The sequence below is a fragment of the Geotrypetes seraphini genome, chromosome 7 (genome assembly GCF_902459505.1).
Source record: "Geotrypetes seraphini chromosome 7, aGeoSer1.1, whole genome shotgun sequence".
Classification (NCBI taxonomy): Eukaryota; Metazoa; Chordata; class Amphibia; order Gymnophiona; family Dermophiidae; genus Geotrypetes; species Geotrypetes seraphini.
The window spans coordinates 100,170,316-100,189,164 of NC_047090.1; the positions used below are offsets into that span (position 1 = coordinate 100,170,316).

The window sequence follows — 18,849 nt, forward strand, 5'->3', positions numbered from 1 at the left end:
ATGTGAAACTCGAGTACAATATGAAAAACTGAAAGTGGACTTTTGAGGAAGAGATTTAAAGAAATTCATGGGATATTTAAGAAAATATATGGCAACAGCAATAGAAAATAAAAAGGAAATGCCTTTAGAGAAAGCAGTGGATCCAAGAAATATGCAAGTTTGTAGTTTGAGTAGCATATTGGGAAGAGGAAGAATTAGGTTTGAACACGAGTCCTGAGGTTTCATATATCTGTGTAATAACCATTGCACTGCCAGACCAGAAACACTCTGTAAAAGAGATTGAAGTTGAATACCTCGGAATTGGAGCATGAGGTGAGGTGATGCTTGCTTGCTCTTTCTTTTTTTTTTTTTTTTGTGGTAATGACAGTAGAAAGATTGGGACCCAGTATTTTTTTGTCTGGTATTCGGATTGAAAGGATTGAGGTATTTGGAAGAATTATGGCTCAAGAGCTCTTATTTTCGCTGTTGAGGGAGTGAAGGTGTTGGAGTTTGGATATCCATTGTTTTTGCTGATGGCAGAAGTGAGTCAACGCTGCTTCAGGAGATGTAGGTGGATGGGGGAAGAGTGTCTTTCCTTTTGAGCTGATTAGCCTGGGGTATTTCAGCCAGCACTGCTTACCAATCCCACTGTAGAAGGTGAATATGGAAATCACATTGCTCATATTGTTTTTTCCTTATTAAGCTATGAGCTATAGCAGCTTCCAAGCAGGTGTCTCTGACTGCCCTGTGATATGATACCTTAGCAGATCCCTAAGTATCATATCACAGGGCAGTCAGAGACACCTGCCTGGGAATCTGCTATAGCTCAATAAGTAAAAGCCCTGTGCTCATCTTCCAGAGGTTATGGGTTCAAATCTAAGCCAGCTCCCCCAGCACATATTTTAATTGTGGCATTCTACCTTGCAGGTGCACATGGTTGATGATCTCACAATGAGGTCACCATTGTGCAGCTGCAAACCTTCGTTTGCAATGAAGTAGAAGCCATACTAAGGTCTGAATCTGGTTTTTTTTTCTGTTTTTAACCTTTTGCAAATGAAGTTATGTATGCAATCTATATATTTTTGTCATGTGCTTTATTTGCTGAATCCACCTGTTTCAAGAATGACCTCATTGGAGCAATTTTTGGTGAGGAAAAAAAGGATAGCTTTTTAGCAAGAAACATAAAGCTGTTTTTTCATGTGCTGTGCTTCAGTTAATGGATCTTTTCCTCTAATTATCAAATAGCATTGCTGTTTGTCAACAAAAATAGAAGGTTTTGCATGCAATATATCTGTTTTGATGTGCCCTGTTTATGTGGTGCCTTATTAAATGTATTATGAGCTTAATAAAACAAATATAAATCCCAGAGAGCTACTTAGCAGATCGGCTTATGAACGTCCAAAGAGTGCCTAAGTTCTGTCCATAGAACTCAGATCTATTTGAAGCCCAAACTAAACAGAAAAGTAAACCTGGTTTTCATTCGCCTACAATATAGGTATCATATGGACGCCTTAGTGTTATGTAAATGAATCAAAGGACGCCCAAATTGAGTCATTGCCCACACCTATTGAGTTAGGCGTGAGTTTTAAGCATAGATGTCTATGAAATTGTGGCTGTGTCTACAAAGTGGCATCTATGTTTTTTGGACGCCTAAGTACCAATTATCGCTTAAGACCCTTAAATGGCTCATTAACCAATTAGATTAGGCGCCTAAAGCACACCTAACTTTAGGCATGACTTAGGTGCTCTGTATAGAATCGGGGCCTTAATGTTTCTGTTTGTAGTGAAACTATCAAAGCATTTTGTCATTATAACTTTTAATGTTAGATTAATATGTTCGCCTTTTTCCAGGATTGAGTCTTTGGAAGAAGAAATCATTTCTAAAAAAGTGAAACTCGTCATTGTTGATTCTGTTGCCTCAGTGGTAAGGAAAGAGTTTGACACACAACTCCAAGGAAACCTGACTAAGAGAAGTAATCTTCTGGCTAGAGAAGCATCACTACTGAAGTATTTGGCTGAGGAATTTTCCATACCAGTAAGTTCAGTGCCTTCATTTTCAGCAAGAGGTAATAAAATTGATGATGGCTGGGTATACAGGTTGTTTTGTGTTTTGTAAGGATACAGTCATAGCAAGCTAACGAAAAAAAAGTTTTATTCTTTTGCCAGTGATGTTCAAGAGTTTATAATTTGTTTTGTCTTAAAATGACTCCCTCTGAAGCAACAGTATTAACCATCCTGCTGGTATGGCCTCTTTTTCTTTGCATTGCCAGTGTAAACAAGTGACAGCCATTGCAGTGTTGCTCATGGTATCCTTAAAACACTAGCAATGTAGTCTGATTAGTTGTGACTTTAAAAAAAGTGTAAATAATGGTGCTAGCCCCTGGATAATAAGATTTTTCTTCTAGAGGTTGTGAAGTTATCGTTTTGCTTGGCTCTTGGCTATTTTATCTTATGCTAGGCTATGTCCATACGGAAAATGATGTAATTTAAACCACCATAGGCTATGTCTTTTTGGAAAATGCAGCAATTTTAAAACACCCTATGTCCACTAAGTCTATATTTCAAAATCTGTATGTTATCACTATACTGTAAAAGCTGAAATTTATAAAGGATGGAGGCGGACCAATGATTGAAACCATAATATTGCATTTGTCAATAGCCTTTGACTGTTATGAGACGGTCTGAGGTTTTGCCTTCTTCCATTTATGATCTATCAGAGCAATTGAATTGACAAAGTTAATTTTTGTTTCATTCCACTTTCTTTGTGTATTTGATATTTGGTTGTGGAATTACTGCTTTTTTGTTTTGTTAAAGAGAAAAACAAACCAGAACAGATGAGAGATTATCTTAACAGCATCTTATAAGAACAGACATGTGGGAGAATGTCTGAGGTGGCTCACTGCCCACCCAAAACCATATCGGTTTTATAAAGATTCCTTTCTCCTTCCTGTCAAATTCAGGAGCCATTGAGCTTGTATAGGAGAGAGTCGCAACCTGAGAGATGCTCGGGTTCCTGCCCAGCAGCTTGCCAAGAGGCCCAAATCAGCATTATGCAGTCACTCTGCCTCTGTCCCGCCACCACATTAGCTTAATGAGTAGAGCAGGGGTGTCCAACCTTTTGGCTTCACTGGGCCGCATTGGTCGAAAAAAATGTTTCTGGGGCTGCACAAACACTCTGCAGCAAGACAGAGGAGGGAGCCGGCAAGACGGTAAACACCCGGGAGCAGCAGAGGAAAACACTGCATCGTCCTTGACCGGGGCTGCATAAAATACTTCACTGGGCCGCAGGTTGGACACCCCTGGAGTAGAGGTTTGGAAAGGGAGTGGTTAGTGGCTTTTGCTGAGCAGAAGCCTATACTTGTTCTTTTGTAGCACTCAATGGGAGATCAGTTTTTACATTGCAATGAAATATGATTTGATCAGTCAAAGAATGGAATTAAATAAGGCTGCACAATATAATACATAATACCAGTTATTCCATAAATTGCTTACATTGGGTATTCTACCTTAGTTGTAACAGTGTTCCAAGTGATTATTATCATATCTACGTAGTCTGGGAAGGGTGAAATTGCAGGGCAGAAAGAGAGATACAGGGAATATAAACACAAGTAGCTGAATTTACAGAACAGGTCAGAACTTGTTAAAATAGAGACCCTCCTAATATGTTGAAGGGATTAATGTGCTGAAAACAAAATATGCTTTCCTGTCACCTTTAATCCTTACAGTGAAAGGGCAGAGACTCAAATGAGGCCGGTACCTATCCCGTTCCAACCTGTGTTTATTTGGTTATATACTTCAGTGGGTTGGCTACATTTCTAATAGATACTGGTTTTGAGGGGGTACCTATCCCGTGGCATTATCAGGAAGGTATATTTTTAAAGTATTGTGGGAGAGGAGGGAGGGATGAAGCTCTGTTTACTGTGAAAAAATTCTTGAAAATTAGGATGGTTTTTTGAAAAAGAATTTTTAACAGTCTTTCCCCAAAATAATAAAGCTGGAACAAAATGATATTACAAATGTGTGAATTCAGTATGTCAAACAATTGGCATATATTATTTAGAATCGTAGAGAGCCAGGAAAAAAAAAAGGCAAACTGCAGAATGATGTCTGCAAGTAGTACTTAATGAAGTTTATATTCATATGGAGGGAAACTATGATGCAATTCCCTGGCAAATCCTAGTGCTTTGGAGTTTGTGCTGGAGAACGTTCATCACCTTTTTAATTTAATTGTAGTTGGCTGAAATGCTAATTTTGTGCTGACTGTGAGATGGCTCAAAGAGTCTGGGGTTCTGCTATGCTTCATGCTTAGTGCTTTATAGTGGATGGTGATGTGTATACATTGCCTTTTCATCATATGACCTTCAGGATATACAATTCAATAAACAAAGAAAAAATGCTAATGTTTAAATGTCAAAAGTTTATCGTGGAATTACAGGAGAATATCTGAAGTCCTTATTCATTCATGACTTTGTGTATTGTTTTGGAGTATGTGACAAGGTGTTCTAGAGCGTTTATAGTCAACGTAGATCAGGGCTAATTCAATTCCATCTTAAATTCTAAGTCATTTATGCCTTGAAATGTTTTACATTGAGGTTCTGGTATTGCGAAGGACCCCAGAAAGGTGTTTTCCAGCAAGAGTTGAATACAAATGAAACCGATTTATCATTCATCGCAAGACTGCACCATGGATTCTGAATACTGGTTGTAATTATGAATCTGGATTGAGCCAGCATACCAAAGCCAAGGATGTACGTATATAGCAGAGGCACTGCAAACCCTTCTCACTAGAGCTGGAAACAGTTACCCATACTCATAGCTGGCTGCGATGTTCTGATGGACAAAAATTTCCATTGAGAAAGGCTTAATAAGGTGGCATGTCGCAACTTTTGGAAACTTTTGTAAATATTACAGAATTGATATACTGGAAAATCACTGGGATCATGACCCTAAGAGAATTAGTGAGAATTAAGAGATCATGATCACCTGGCACATCTTCATTCTGACCTGGATACAAGGAAACTGAATATATTAGCAAAAGAGAAAAACACCAGAACGGCATTATAGCATTTTACAGTCCTTGACAAACCCCCAAAATAATGTAATATGTAGTATAGCTAGTAAGTTTAAGGGACTTGTTTTAGTTTACGTACCGTACTCCTTCAATTACTTCAGTTAACAGCTCACCAATATGAAGATGAAGGTAGCAGTCCAGCAGAGAGATGGGGGGTCTATCCTGTCTTTTGCAATTAGTGTCACAGGTATGATTATCTCCTAGTTGGTGAGAGGTCATATGTGTATACTTGTTGCAAAGAGCTCCTAACTCTGAGAATGAGTTTGATCTCTAGACGTGGCAGGTTTGGAGCAGCTGAGGCAGATGGAGAAGCATATAAAAGAGGCCTTGAAAGACATAGTAGAGAGGTCCCACCTCCAGTCTAGCATCCTCTGTTCTCCCAAGGAGGAGAAAGTTCACCTGAAAGAAGAGCATCAGTTTGATGTGGCAGGAAGTGATCCTTTATCCAGGACCAGCCCTCCAAATTGATGTAATATCCTCTTGCACTGAGGAGGAGTTTCCAAAGGCATGTGTCTAGGCAGGAGGGGTTATGACATCTGTCGTAGTTGGTGACTCAATCATTAGGCATGTAGATAGCTGGGTGGCTAGTGGATTTGAGTGTCGCTTGGTAAATTGCCTACATGATGCAAAGGTGATGGACCTCAAGCATCACCTAGATAACATTTTCAAGTGCAATAGGTGTGTCATTCTGGATGAGCGGGTTATATCCCATTATTCACAAGCCTTGCAGAAGGAATCCACTCTGCATTTTGTAGAATACCTCCTACTTCACAGAGGGCTTTGCTGACCCCTACAGTTTTTTCCTTCTGCATGTGAGCCGGAAGGAGTGTTTCTGATCTTATCTGCTTATTTCTTTATTTTTTGGTTTTTTTTTTGGTGTATTTTCTTAATCTTTCGATGCTAAGAGCTCCCTTAGTCGAGGGTCCAGCTCTGCTTGCATGGAGGAGAAGCAGATTTAGGTCTGCAGCTGACAGGCCAAGCCCTTGTGGTACTTGTCAGCCAGCCTGCAGAAGCCTTTTTGGAGCTTAGGTCTGTCCCCTGGTAGCATTGCTCACCTACTGCTTGCAGTGGTTTGAGCGCACGCTGTTAGGCATCCATAGAGGGCTCATCAGGGTCACCTGCATTTTACCTCCCCATTTTTTTTGTGCATCTGTGGTCTGCAGGGGTTGGAGGCTCAGGCAGACACCGGTCAGACTGGCAGCCTGAAGATTCAGCACTGGAAAGATGTTCTGTTTGAGGCAGTGAATTCTCCTAGATCCAACTATTTTGGAGCTGAGGCAGTCTGCAAGCACCTTGCCAGTACAGGTCACAGTGAGAAAGGCTGTTACAACATATGAGGAAATTTTGTTTTTTATTGGGGGGGAGGGGAAATCAGCAAATGTTGTTTTTGAAGGCTTCTGCTTGTTCCCTGATGTTCTCTCCATCTCTAAAATCCTAAAATCATTAGTTTTTTGTTTTGCTGTTTTTGAGGTGTTTTTTGGTGCCAAAAAGTTGCCACCACAGCCATCTTGGATTTCCCAATTCTTTTTTCAAAGTTCTCCCAATTATTTTTCCAAAGTTCTCCAGAAACTTCAAATCACCTCATTTTGCCCAAAAAACAGGCAGGGATGAAGGTTTGCACTGGATGGGTGCCCGAAAAGCATCCTTGTTCCACATGCTGTACAGCACAGTTCTTCAACCGCCGGTCCGCGGATCGGTGCCGGTCCGCAAAAAAATCTTGCCGGTCCGCGAAGGATTCAGGACCCCGCCACAGCAAAAGGTGCCGCGTCAGCTGACGTGCAACTTCCTGTTGCCGTTGCTATGCCGGCACTCCTGCCTGTCACCACCGACTCCTGCCGCGTATGTCTCCGCACCCCCAGAAAAGCAGCGGCAGGTCTGTGTGCTTTTAACTTCGGCACACAGCTGCCCCTTAGCGCGGTTTCATGAGGCAGCCTCGGGGTCTTTTGGTAGGCGGCCCACATCGCATCATCGAAGCGAGCCGGCCCACCAAAGGCCCTGAGGCTGCCTCATGAAACCGCGCTAAAATACTGCCTAGGGGCAGCTGTGTGCCGAAGTTAAAAGCACACAGAGCTGCCGCTAGCCTACATCGAGGAAACATTTGCTGGAGAGGGAAGGAGGGAAGGGAGTAGAGGTGCTCCTTGGCAAGGGAGGGGAAGGGGCTACTGCTGACGGGAGAAGGGGAAGGGAAAGGGAAGAGAGTTACTGTTGGATAAGGGGAGGAGGAAAGGGAGAAGGTACTGCTGGAACATTGGAAGGAAACAGCTGGCAGGGAGATTAGAGGAGGGGAAGGAGTCAGGATGGAATGGAGAGATCAGATGAGGGAAAGGGGAGAGACAGAGGAATGACAAGGTAGAGAGAGATTGATGCTGGGAAGGGGGTTAGATGAAAAATAAGGAAAGAGGGACAAAGATGCTAGATCTGGTGTAGGAGAGAGGGGCATAGAAAGAACACAGATACCATATGGGAAGGGGAGGGGTAGGGGTAGAGGGCAGACAGTGGATGGTAGAGGCAGATGCTGGATTGAAGAGACAGAGGGCAGACGCTGGATGGAAGAGAGTGAAAAGACGTTGAAAGCAGAAACCAGAGACGACAAAAGGTAGAATAAAATAATTTTATTTCTATTTTGTGATTAGAATATATCAGATTTGAAATATGTATCCTGCTAGAGCTGATGTTAGACATAACTGGGAGTGCAAAGCCCAGGCAGTGTGTCTTTAGCTTCCAGCTGGCTTAGGGCTTTCTCTGACCAAGAGGCAGTTGCCCTAGTTGCACTCCCCTAACACCATTCCTGCCATGTGTGACTGCGGTATTCTGTTAGCATGATATTTGTGTAGCATTCTGTAATAATTTGGCTTATTCAGTTTTCTTGATAGTAGAGGGGATATATGTGAAGGGAAGGGGAGACGGGGGTTTTGTTGATCCTTGCCCTGTATTATTTATATTTATAAAATGACAATTGTACAGAATATTGTTTCTTTTTATGCTTTAATAAAATATGTTCAATATAAAATCATAACTATTTGAGGCTTGTGCGGATGGGATCAGATGGTTAACGGGACCGAACTCGCGAGGACAGGGCAGCAAAGGGGTTTTTAAAAATTTCAGTCTTATTAGTTTGCCGGTCCATGAAATAATTATTTTATTTCCGCCGGTCCATAGGTGTAAAAAGGTTGAAGAACACTGCTGTACAGCACATGAAGGGAGTGGGACCTGCCGGCTTAGCCTCTCATTTGCTCCCTAGGCCAAAGAACAGGCAAGAAGCCCGTGTTTGGGGTAATTTTCCTTTCTGGGCCTCAGAATGGCATTCATCTTACATTCAGAGGTACTAAGGCTATGGAGCCCAAGAGACGCAAGCTGAAGTCCTCTACAGGAGACTCAGCACTACCTAGTACGGCATTTTCTCTGGAATTTGATGTGGAGAGCCTTTCAGGACAGCTGACTTTCCAAGGGGAAGTCTGACAGCTCTTCAAACATCGCGCGATGGGGCAGGGGCTCCTAGGGTGTGTCTACCTCACTGGCTGCAGCTGGCTAAGCTTTAGGGGACTTTTTTGAGGGAGAGTCAGACAATGATGGGCCTCTTACTATGCCATTGCTGTGTCAGGACACACTCTCCCTGTCAGGGGATGCAGGGTCGCAGTCAGGCTTATTAGACCCTGTGGTGGCTCTCAGTCCAGCGGATGATCCCACAGTTCTCCATTATTCAAACCCTTGGCTCTGTTGGATCTGATTACTTATTCACTTCAGGAGTTAAACTTGGACTCCCAGCAGATTCCCTCTGCTTTCTCTTCTGTCATAAGTGGAGCGAGAGCCCAATCTTCCACGTTTTCCTGGCATCCTGACAGTAATATGTTGGTCATGGAGCATTGGATGCTCTGGAAGGGTCCCTTAAAGTTTCCAGGACTATGGTTCAGATGTATCTGACGGCACTAGAGTGTTACTAGATGTTCGCTCAGTCCAAGGTGGATTCTTTGGTAGCACAGGTGAGGGAGGCGTGGTGTTAAAGGATATGCAGGATCGCAGAGTAGATGTGTTTCTCAAGAATCCCACCTGCAGAGGAGAGTGAGAAGTGGGAAATAGTGAATGGATAGATGAACTAGACCTGCATCAAACAGCAACTGGTTAGGGAAAAGTGCATTGGAGCTTTCTGGGGAGTATAGGGAAATAGAAATCTGGGTCAAGAGAAATGAGAAACAGAACAGCTAAAAGGATTTAGGGATTGGAGCAGGAAGAGAGCCATTAAACTCCCTGCTACCAAATATAAAATACTAAATTATGCCTGTCCAAAAGGAGAAACTATTAAAAAGTGCAGAGGGAGTAGGGAAGGAGGAAAAGAGGACAAGTAGGAATGAGGAATTAAAAAAATTTAGGGGAAAATGAAAAGAAAATTTGAAGGAAAAAGTGTGGTATAGATGATGGACTGAGGGACTGGTTGGAATAAAAAAGTGCTGTAGATGGCCTGTAGTACCTGAAATTTGTAGGGTGACCAATGTTACGCCGACTTTTATAAAAAGGATTCCAGGGGGAGATCTGTGAAATTACAGACCGGTAAGCCTGACTCAGTGCTGGGCAAAATGTAGAAACAGCTATAAAAAATAAAATTGTGGATCACGTAGCCAAAGATTATTTAATGAGACAGAGTCAGCATAGGTTCAGCTGAGGAAAATCTTGTCTCACCAATTTGCTTGACTTCTTTGAAGGTGTGAATAAACATGTGGATAAAGGTGAGCTGGTTGATGTAGTATATCTAGATTTTCAGAAAGCTTTTGATAAAGTTCCTCATGAGAGGCTCCTGAGAAAATTAAAGAGTCATGGGATAGGTGGCAAAGTTCAGTTATGGGTTAGGAATTGGTTATCAGCTAGAAAACAGAGGGTAGGGTTAAATAGTCATTTTTCTCAATGGAGGAGGGTAAATAGTAGAGTGCAGCAGGGATCTGTACTGGGACCAGTGCTATTTAACTTATTTATAAATGGTCTTAAAATTGTGCCAGCAAGTGAGGTGATTAAATTTGCAGATCACATTAAACTGTTCAAAGCTGTTAAAATGTATGCAGATTGTGAAAAATTGCAGGCAGACCTTTGGAAATTGGAACACTGGATCTCCAAATGGCAGATGAAATTTAATGTGGACAAATTCAAAATGATGCACATTGGGAAGAATAACCCAAATCATAGTTATTAGATGCTAGGATCCACCTTGGAGGTCAGTGCCCAAGAAAAAGATCTGGGTCATTGAAGACAATGTGATGAAACCTTCCCCCAATGTGTAGCGGTGGCCAAAAATCAAACAAAATGCTGGGAATTATTTTAAGAAAGGGATAGTTAACAAGACTAAGAATGTTACAATGCCTGTGTATCGCTCCATGGTTCAACCTCACCTTGAGTATTGCATTCAATTTTGGTCACCTTATCACAAAGATATATCTGAACCAGAAAAGGTTCAAAGAAGAACAATCAAGATGATAAAGGGGATGGAACTCCTCTCATATAAGGAAAGACTAGGGATAATCAGCTTGGAAAAAGATGGTTGAGGGAAAATATGATTGAAGTCTACTCTTATGGTCTTATTTTAATAAATAAGAAAGCACAGGATCTTATCCCCTTTGTCTGGAGGCAATTGAGATTTGGATTTGGGCAACCACAATTGAAGTACCGTATTTTCACGTAGATAACGCGCACCCGTGTAAAATGCGCACACGGGTATAGCGCGCGGAAAACACAAATTTATGTAAAGAAATTTTTATATACCGCGCTCACGAGTATACCGCGCATGCCGCCCCGACTCTCCTCTGGCTGCCCTGACTCTCCTCTGGCTGCCTTGACTTTCCGTTCGCTGCCCCAACTCTCCGTTCGCTGCCCCGACTCTCCTCTGGCTGCCCCGACTCTTCTCTGGCTGCCCTGACTTTCCGTTCGCTGCCCCGACTCTCCGTTCGCTGCCCCGACTCTCCTCTGGCTGCCCCGACTCTCCGTTCACCTGCCCCGACTTTCCGTTCACTGCCCCGACTCTCCTCTGGCTGCCCCTTCTCTGAGCCCTGCGCTACGCTGCTTCCTCTTCCGGCGGTCCCGCCCTTTCTCTGACGGAAGAGGAAGCAGCGCAGCAGGGCTCAGAGAAGGGGCAGGACCGCCGGCAGAGGAAACAGCTGGGCTCACTGGCATCCGGAAACAAGGTAGACAGCTTCTCCATTGGGGGGGGAGACTGTGGGGGTGCGAGCGGTTCTTCGGGTGGGAGTGCGAGCGGTGGGGGTGCGAGCGGTCCTTCCGGATGATGAATCGGGCGTCGAGCGAGGTGGGAACTATGTAAAAAAAATTTTATATACCGCGCAAGGTTATGCACGGTTTGTAAAAACACGTATAACGCGCGCGTTATATGCGTGAAAATACGGTACTTCTCAGGGTGGTTAATTTAGCAGGAAAGTAGAATGTATTGACAGACAAGTTGAGCAGACGTCTTCAGCCTCACGAATGGTCTCAGCACAACAGTCTTGCATTTGGCTCTGTCTGCCATCATGTTTCTATATGGTTACTGTGAATTGGCAGACTGGATGGGCCATTTGGCTTTTATCTGCCATCATGTTCCTATGTTTCTATATGATTACTGTGGATGGGCAGACTGGATGGGCCATTTGGCCTTTATCTGCCATCATTTTTCTATCTGATTTTTTTTTTCTCGATGGGAAGTACTGGACATAGATCTCTTTGTTTCCCCTCTGGGCACTTGGTGAGGAAATATGTTAGTTTTATTCTGCTTATGTGAGAGATGTTTTTGGTTTATACTTCATGTTAAATTTTTTGATGAGGTGTATAATCAAATCGTTGAGTTGTATGTATGTTAGGTCTGGAGTTTATTTCCTTTATCATTTTATTGATAGTATCCACTTGGATCTGTGGTTAGCTTAAGTGGAATATTACATTTTAATAAAAATAAACATAAATATAAATAAATTTCCAGTTCAGCAAGCCCACCAGTTGTATTAATATTACTACTACTACTTCCACTACCAATAATAATTAGTAGTGCTGTAGCATGGGAAAGTGAAATTGGCATTCTGAAAGTGAGCCTGAATTTTCCATAGAGGTAAGCAGGAATGTCTTCAAAAGGTTAGAATAAGGTGTCAGTGGTAGCAACTATACATTTCTTTTAAGATGTCTCAAAAGCATATGTATTACAGCATCATATTTGGATGACTTTTATTATGGTTCAGTAGAAGGTAACTCATCCTACATGGAATCCTTCCTCCAAATAAACAGAAAAGAAATCTTCATTTAATTTGCAGTGGGAAAAAACTCCAAAGCACTATCTTTTGATCAACATAATGAGTATGAAAGTGTGATGCTAATTATAAAGTATGCTAACATAATAACCAATATTACACTTATAACAGCCTTTAAGTGGACTTAAATAAACTGGTTTGATGTCTGAAAATTTTGAGCAGTTCTGGGTTTTTCTTAAACATCATTGAAGAGTTCTCTAATATTAGTAACAAGATATTTTTACATATACAGTGGAACCTTGGTTTATGGGCATAATTCGTTCCAGAAGCATGCTCATAAACCAAGTTACTCGTATATCAAAGCGAGTTTTCTCATAGGAATGAATGGAAACTTGCTTTGATTCATTCTACCTCCTCCTCCCCCCCCCGAGGCTACTGGTGCTGCTCCATCACCTCCTCCCCCCCGCTCAAACCGGCATCACAACCCCCGAACCGGCATCGCAACCCCCCCTATGAGAACCGCGTTGCCCCCTGTGGTGGAAGCGGCACCACCCTCCCTCCCAAACATGCTCCTTACCCCATCTGCTGCTTGTGCGAGTGAAAGAAAGCTCCCGCCTCTTTCCTGGGCTGGGCCTTGAGCATCTGCGCATGCTCAAGGCCTTCTGGCTCTCATTCTCTCGGGGGGGGGGGGGGGTGATGCCGGTTTGGGCCGTGCGATGACGGTTAGTGCGGGAGGAGGTGCTCGTGTATCGGAACATGCTTGCTATGCAAGACAAAAGTTTGCTAAGTGTTTTGCTCGTCTTGCAAAACACTCGCAAACCAGGTTACTCGTAAACCGAGGTTCCAATGTACTGTACTTATATATTGCTTGTTATCATTAACATAAGAACATAAGAACATAAGAAGTTGCCTCCGCTGAGGCAGACCATAGGTCCATCCTGCTCAGCGGTCCGCTCCCGCGGCGGCCCATCAGGCCCATTGTCTGAGCAATGGTCTATACCTATCTATACCCCCCAATCCCTTTTTCTTCTAGGAATCTATCCAAACCTTCTTTGAAACCATTTAATGTTTTCTTGTCTACAACAGCCTCTGGAAGCGCGTTCCATGTGTCCACTACCCTCTGAGTGAAAAAGAACTTCCTAGCGTTTGTTCTAAACCTGTCCCCTTTCAATTTCTCCAAGTGCCCCCTTGTACTTGTGGTGCCCCTTAATTTAAAAAATCTGTCCCTGTCTACTTTTTCTATGCCCTTCAGGATCTTGAAGGTTTCTATCATGTCTCCAGAGTATATTTCACTCCAGAGTTTGTTTAGATTGTGTTTAAACTACATCCCAGCACTTGTATCTCACTGGATAGAAATATCAGAACTGAAAATTTTCAAAGATATTCTCAAATGCTTGTTTTCCTCAATAGTGTTAAAAAAAAAAAAAAAATCTGACTGTTATATACACAGTTAATAAAACTGGGAGTTACTACTACTACCTTCACCTCTAAAATCATTCATTTATTATTATTTCTTTATTTTTTTATTATTTCTATAGCGCTGAAAGGCTTACGCAGGGCTGTACATTTTACATACAATAGACAGTCCCTGCTCAGAAGAGCTTACAATCTAATTTAGACAGGACATTTCAGGGTTGGGGAGATTATGGCAGATGAAATGATACAGTGGGTATAGGTATCTGATAGCAGTGAGTGGGAGTTAAGAGTTGAAAGCAGTCACAAGAAACAACAGATCAGCAAGTCTGACAGGTGCCAGGTAAAATGGTAGAAGCTATTGTTAAGAAAAAAGTTATCGTTAATATAAATAACAGTGGATTAATAGGCTTTAGGAAAATAAGATCATACTTATAAATCCAATAGAATTCTTTGGAGGTATAAATAACCTCTAATTTCTTATTATGTCCTTCCCTTATTTATTGAATTATTTGTAAACCGTGTCGAGCTCTATCTTTTTGGAGATGATGCGGTATACAAACTTAAGGTTTAGTTTAGTTTAGTTTAAATAAGCATGTGGATAAAGATAAGCTAGGCCATGCAGTGTGTTTGGATTTTTAGAAAGAACTGATAATGTATATTTCCTGGAGGAAAAGTCCATGGTCTGTTATTGAGAAAGGCATGGGGGAAGCCCCTGCTTGCCCTGCATCGGTAGCATGGAATTTTGGTACTCCTTGTGTTTTGGCCAGGTACTGGTGACCTGGGTTGGCCACCGTGAGAACGGGCTACTGGGCTTGATGGACCATTGGTCTGACTTAGTAAGGCTATTCTTATGTTCTTAGGAATTAGGAACAGAGAATATCATACCTTTGTGCAAGCAAACCTTGAGTATTATGATCAGTTTAAATGAGAGCTCTACAATGTGGAGACAATTTAGAAGAATATGATAAATGTCTGTAAAATAATGAGTAACAAGTAATATTTATTCACACATTTAAATAATAATAGAACTAGGAGATGCTGTATGAAAATAACTGTTAGCAGATTTGAAACAAATTTAAGACAGCAAACAAACTAGAATTTCCTCTCCATGGATAAGGGCAAAGTTCACAGCATAGCTATTAATTTTGTTTAAGAAAGCTTTAGACATTTTTCTGGTGACAGGTACATTAACACCCATTAGCCCAGTGGACTACCACCTCCAATAATTTAAATAAGCAAAAGAAAAGGATCTTTTGAGTAATCCCAAATGATCAGCATTGGCCACTTACCGTACTTGAGGGACTATTAGTGTGACTCAAAACAGCATTTCTTAAGTACTTCTGATGATAACATGATGATGTCGCCTGAAAGATATGCTTGCAGTCTCAGGCACTGATTACATCCAAAACCACTTCAAGGTGTGTCTATGTAGTAGTTCAAATGGTACCTTGGGGAAGTTGACAAATCGTAAATTGATTCCTTAGCTTATTTTCCAAAACCTCCATTCTAGAATGAGAAAGGAGTTTATCTTGCACAAGTGTATTATCAGTCCACCATGATGTTCTAAGGTGTGTTTCACTTTCTTCATCTTCCCAACATATATATTTAAGGTTTGTTTATTTTTTTAATAGGGGTGGTTTTACTCCACAAGTATGTTTTGAATATACAATAGGGTAGATTTATCAAATGTTTGTTTCACTAACAATATTGAGTATTTTCCCAGCTTACCTTCCAATTTTCCTGTTCAAGATACGGTGGTACCTTGGTTTACGAGCATAATCTGTTCCAGGAGCATGCTCGTAATCCAAAACACTCGTTTATCAAAGCAAAGCTCCCCATAGGATATAATGGAGACTCAGATGATTTGTTGCTACGGCTGCCAGCGACCAACATAAACATGACAGAACTGGGGCTCTGGGGCACTGGGGCTCTTTCCACAGCCGAACCAACCAACCTTCTTTTTGTTCTTTTTGTGCCGTGGGTGCCCACCTTCATTCCGGCTTTCTCCTCCTTCTTGCCACAGTGCTCGTTTAAAGCCGCGGGTAGTGGTTCCCACGTGCCCCCCGCGGCCAACCCGGAAGCCCTCCTTCTGCCGCATCTGGATGATTGCCTTCTTGCCGGCTCCCTCCTCCTTGCTGTGGAGTTCGCTTGAGGTCACGGACGGCAGCACCTGCATGCCCCCCTGCGGTCGACCCGGAAGCAGTCCTTCTGCTGCCTCTGGATGATTGCCTTCTTGTCGGCTCCCTCCTCCTTGCTGTGGTGTTCGCTCGAGGCCACGGACGGCAGCTCCTGCATGCCCCCAGCGGCCGACCCAGAAACCCCCCCTCTGACGTCGCAACGTCAGAGGGAACGTCTCTGGGCCAGCCGCAGGAGGCATGCAGGAGCTGCCGCCTGCTGCCCCTAGTGAACACCACAGCAAGGAGGAGGGAGCCAGCAAGAAGGCAATCATCCAGGGGCGGCAGAGGGAACAAACGCATTGCCCTCGAGCGGGCTGCACGGGACACCCTTACTTTGGGACACGCTCGTATAGCGAGTCAAGCTCGGTTTACGAGTCACAGATTTTACAAAATGTTTTGCTCGTCTTGCAAAACACTCGTAAACCGCGGTACTCGTAAGCCAAGGTTTGACTGTATTAGGATATATTTTTAAAATTTGATTAATCTGGAACAATTTCCCACACTTTTCCCAAGACTGAGAGATTTGTCCCTGTATGAAGTTAGACTAGAATTTACTAATTTTAATTTTGTGTTTTAGGGTTTCCAGAAAAAAAACAGGTAATATAAAGCAAAAACACAGAGAAAAAAAAATGTTTTTTATTGGACTAGCTTAGGCCCCCCCCCCCCTTTATAAAGCTGTGTTAGGCTTTTTTTATTGCCAACATCAGCAGTATTAGCAGCCAGCTATAAAAAAGCCTAACACGGCTTCATAAAAGGAGGGATTAATGTAGTTTATGATTAGCTTTCGAAGGTAACCCCTTCTTCCTTAGATCAGAGGTATTAATTTTTTTTCCTTTGTGTTTTTGTTTTATTTCTACATATTACCTGGACGAGTGGACTAACATAGCCACCACACCTTGCTACTCAGAAGAAAACAGAAATCCAGTGTCAAGTTTCAAGTTTATTTATTCATTTGATGAATCGCCTATTAAAATTGCTAGGCGATGTACAAAAATCCATGTAGAAAGTAATACAGAGAAACTATCAATTAACAATATAATTACATAAAATACGGACATGAGGAGGTAGGGAAGGATTAAAGTTTACAATCTTAAATTTGGTAGAGAAAGGTAAAAACAAGAGGTAAGGGGCTAAAATCCAAAGCACAGTTAAAAGCATCTTTGAAGCTTGTAAAAGTTTTAGTTATTAAAAGCATCGATAAATAAATAAGATTTTAAAAGTTTTTTAAATGTTACGATGTCTTTTTCAGATCTAATGTATTGAGGGAGGGCGTTCCACCATTGTGGTCCCATCACTGTGAACATGTCTGATCTCCTTGTACCTATGATTTTCAAAGAGGGTACTGAAAGCAGGTTTTGGCCAGATGATCGAAGAGAATGTTGAGAGTTGTGTGGGATTAGGAATCGGGAAATAAAAAGTGGTTCATTGGATGCTAGTGTTTTAAAGATGAGTAACAGTATTTTAAAGGTAATCCTATGGCTGATTGGCAGCCAGTGGGCATCTTTTAATAGTGGAGAAACGTGATCGTACTTTTTCGCTTTATATATTAATTTAATGGCCGTGTTTTGTATTAACTGCAATTTCACAAGATTTTAAGAATATGTTTTACAACTACAGGACCTGTGTTTGTTACAGGAGGTCTTACTGTGCATGTGTTTATATCTAGTATTTATTCTAGTTGTTTGGGGGCAGATTGAAAGGATATAGAAGGATATAGGCCTATGTGTTTATAGCGGAGGGAATAGGGTGACTTTACTATTTTTTTCCAGCTGTTTTAGAAACTATTCCTATACACCCAAACAGGAGATTCTACCTCCTCAAGGTAGAACAAAGAAAAATAAAAGAGGTAACCTGTGGTGCTCAAATCTTTTTATTCATTCAAGATCCAACACATATGTGTTTTGGCCGTAAGGCCTGCCTCAAGAGTCTAATCCTCAATGCAGAGCATTGTATTACAGTTGTCCTCTTATAATAAAATAGTGGAGACACGGAACTGTCCTTACAGATGGCTTTTAAAAGCCATCTTTTTGAACCTTCATCGTTTATTGAAAATTTCGATTGTTTCATTATAAGAGGACAACTGCAATACAGTGCTCCGCATTGAAGATTAGACCCCTGACCAAGAAATACAGTCGAAACACATACGTACTGTCGGGTCTTGAGTGAATAAAAAGATAGAGCACCACAGGTTGCCTCTTTTGGTTTTCTTAGAAACTGTTCCTGCCACAGGCTGAGTATTACCTGGTACACAATTTTCTTTTCCTTTTATTTTTGTAACGTGAAGATTGGTTGCTGTAACTAAAACTGCTGTTTTGGTTCAGCACTTTGTTCTGCTTCGCATTGTTCCATCCTGTCAGTGCTTCTTGTAGTACTCTCCATTTTAAGAAAATTGGTACTCCTGACGTCCAGGTCTGATTTCTTTTCTTTCTAGCTTTTGTATTAAACTGTCTAATCATCTGCACCAATCACTGACTTCTCCACAAGCACCTGTTTTTTTGGCTTTGGCAAACTGCCTGTCACAACTCCCTGTCTATGACCTCAGCGTCTCGTATGTGTGGACAAAGCAAAAACATAAACCATTTTTTTTTTACACAATTTGCCAATTAAAATAAGGAGCAAAATTTAGTGACCAGTAGAATTCAAAAGTTTGTACTACAGTGTTTACTTTATTTGTTCCTGGAAAAATTGAATGTGTCAGTTGTACAGTAATCTCTTTCAGTGAACTAAGACATACAAAAAAATGACATATAGTGTTAATGGTAGATTGTTTTGGGTCCTTATAGGTCTGATATCTCTCTTCAGAGTTCACTAGATCACTACATAAGGAGTATGATTCCACCTTGTACATTTTTAAAATCAAGTACATTAAGATGTTGTTTAATTAGTTTTTAAATCAGACTTCCATGATGTTGATTAAAAAAGACATTTTGGCATGATGATATTGAAATTACCACTTTAAAGGATGTGGAAAATAAGAATAGTATTATTCAGAATACAC

At 41.6% G+C, this 18,849-nt stretch overlaps 1 protein-coding gene across 7 annotated transcripts in view; it reads left to right on the top strand.

The window, feature by feature from the left end:
• The window catches only part of RAD51B (RAD51 paralog B), a 1,288,364-nt gene that overhangs the window by 66,976 nt on the left and 1,202,539 nt on the right, over positions 1–18,849 (top strand). For all 7 annotated transcript variants that reach the window (XM_033953094.1, XM_033953095.1, XM_033953092.1 and 4 more), the window contains one exon: positions 1,831–2,014. In XM_033953094.1, the coding sequence (XP_033808985.1) occupies positions 1,831–2,014 (184 nt within the window). The remainder of the gene's footprint in view (positions 1–1,830; positions 2,015–18,849) is intronic.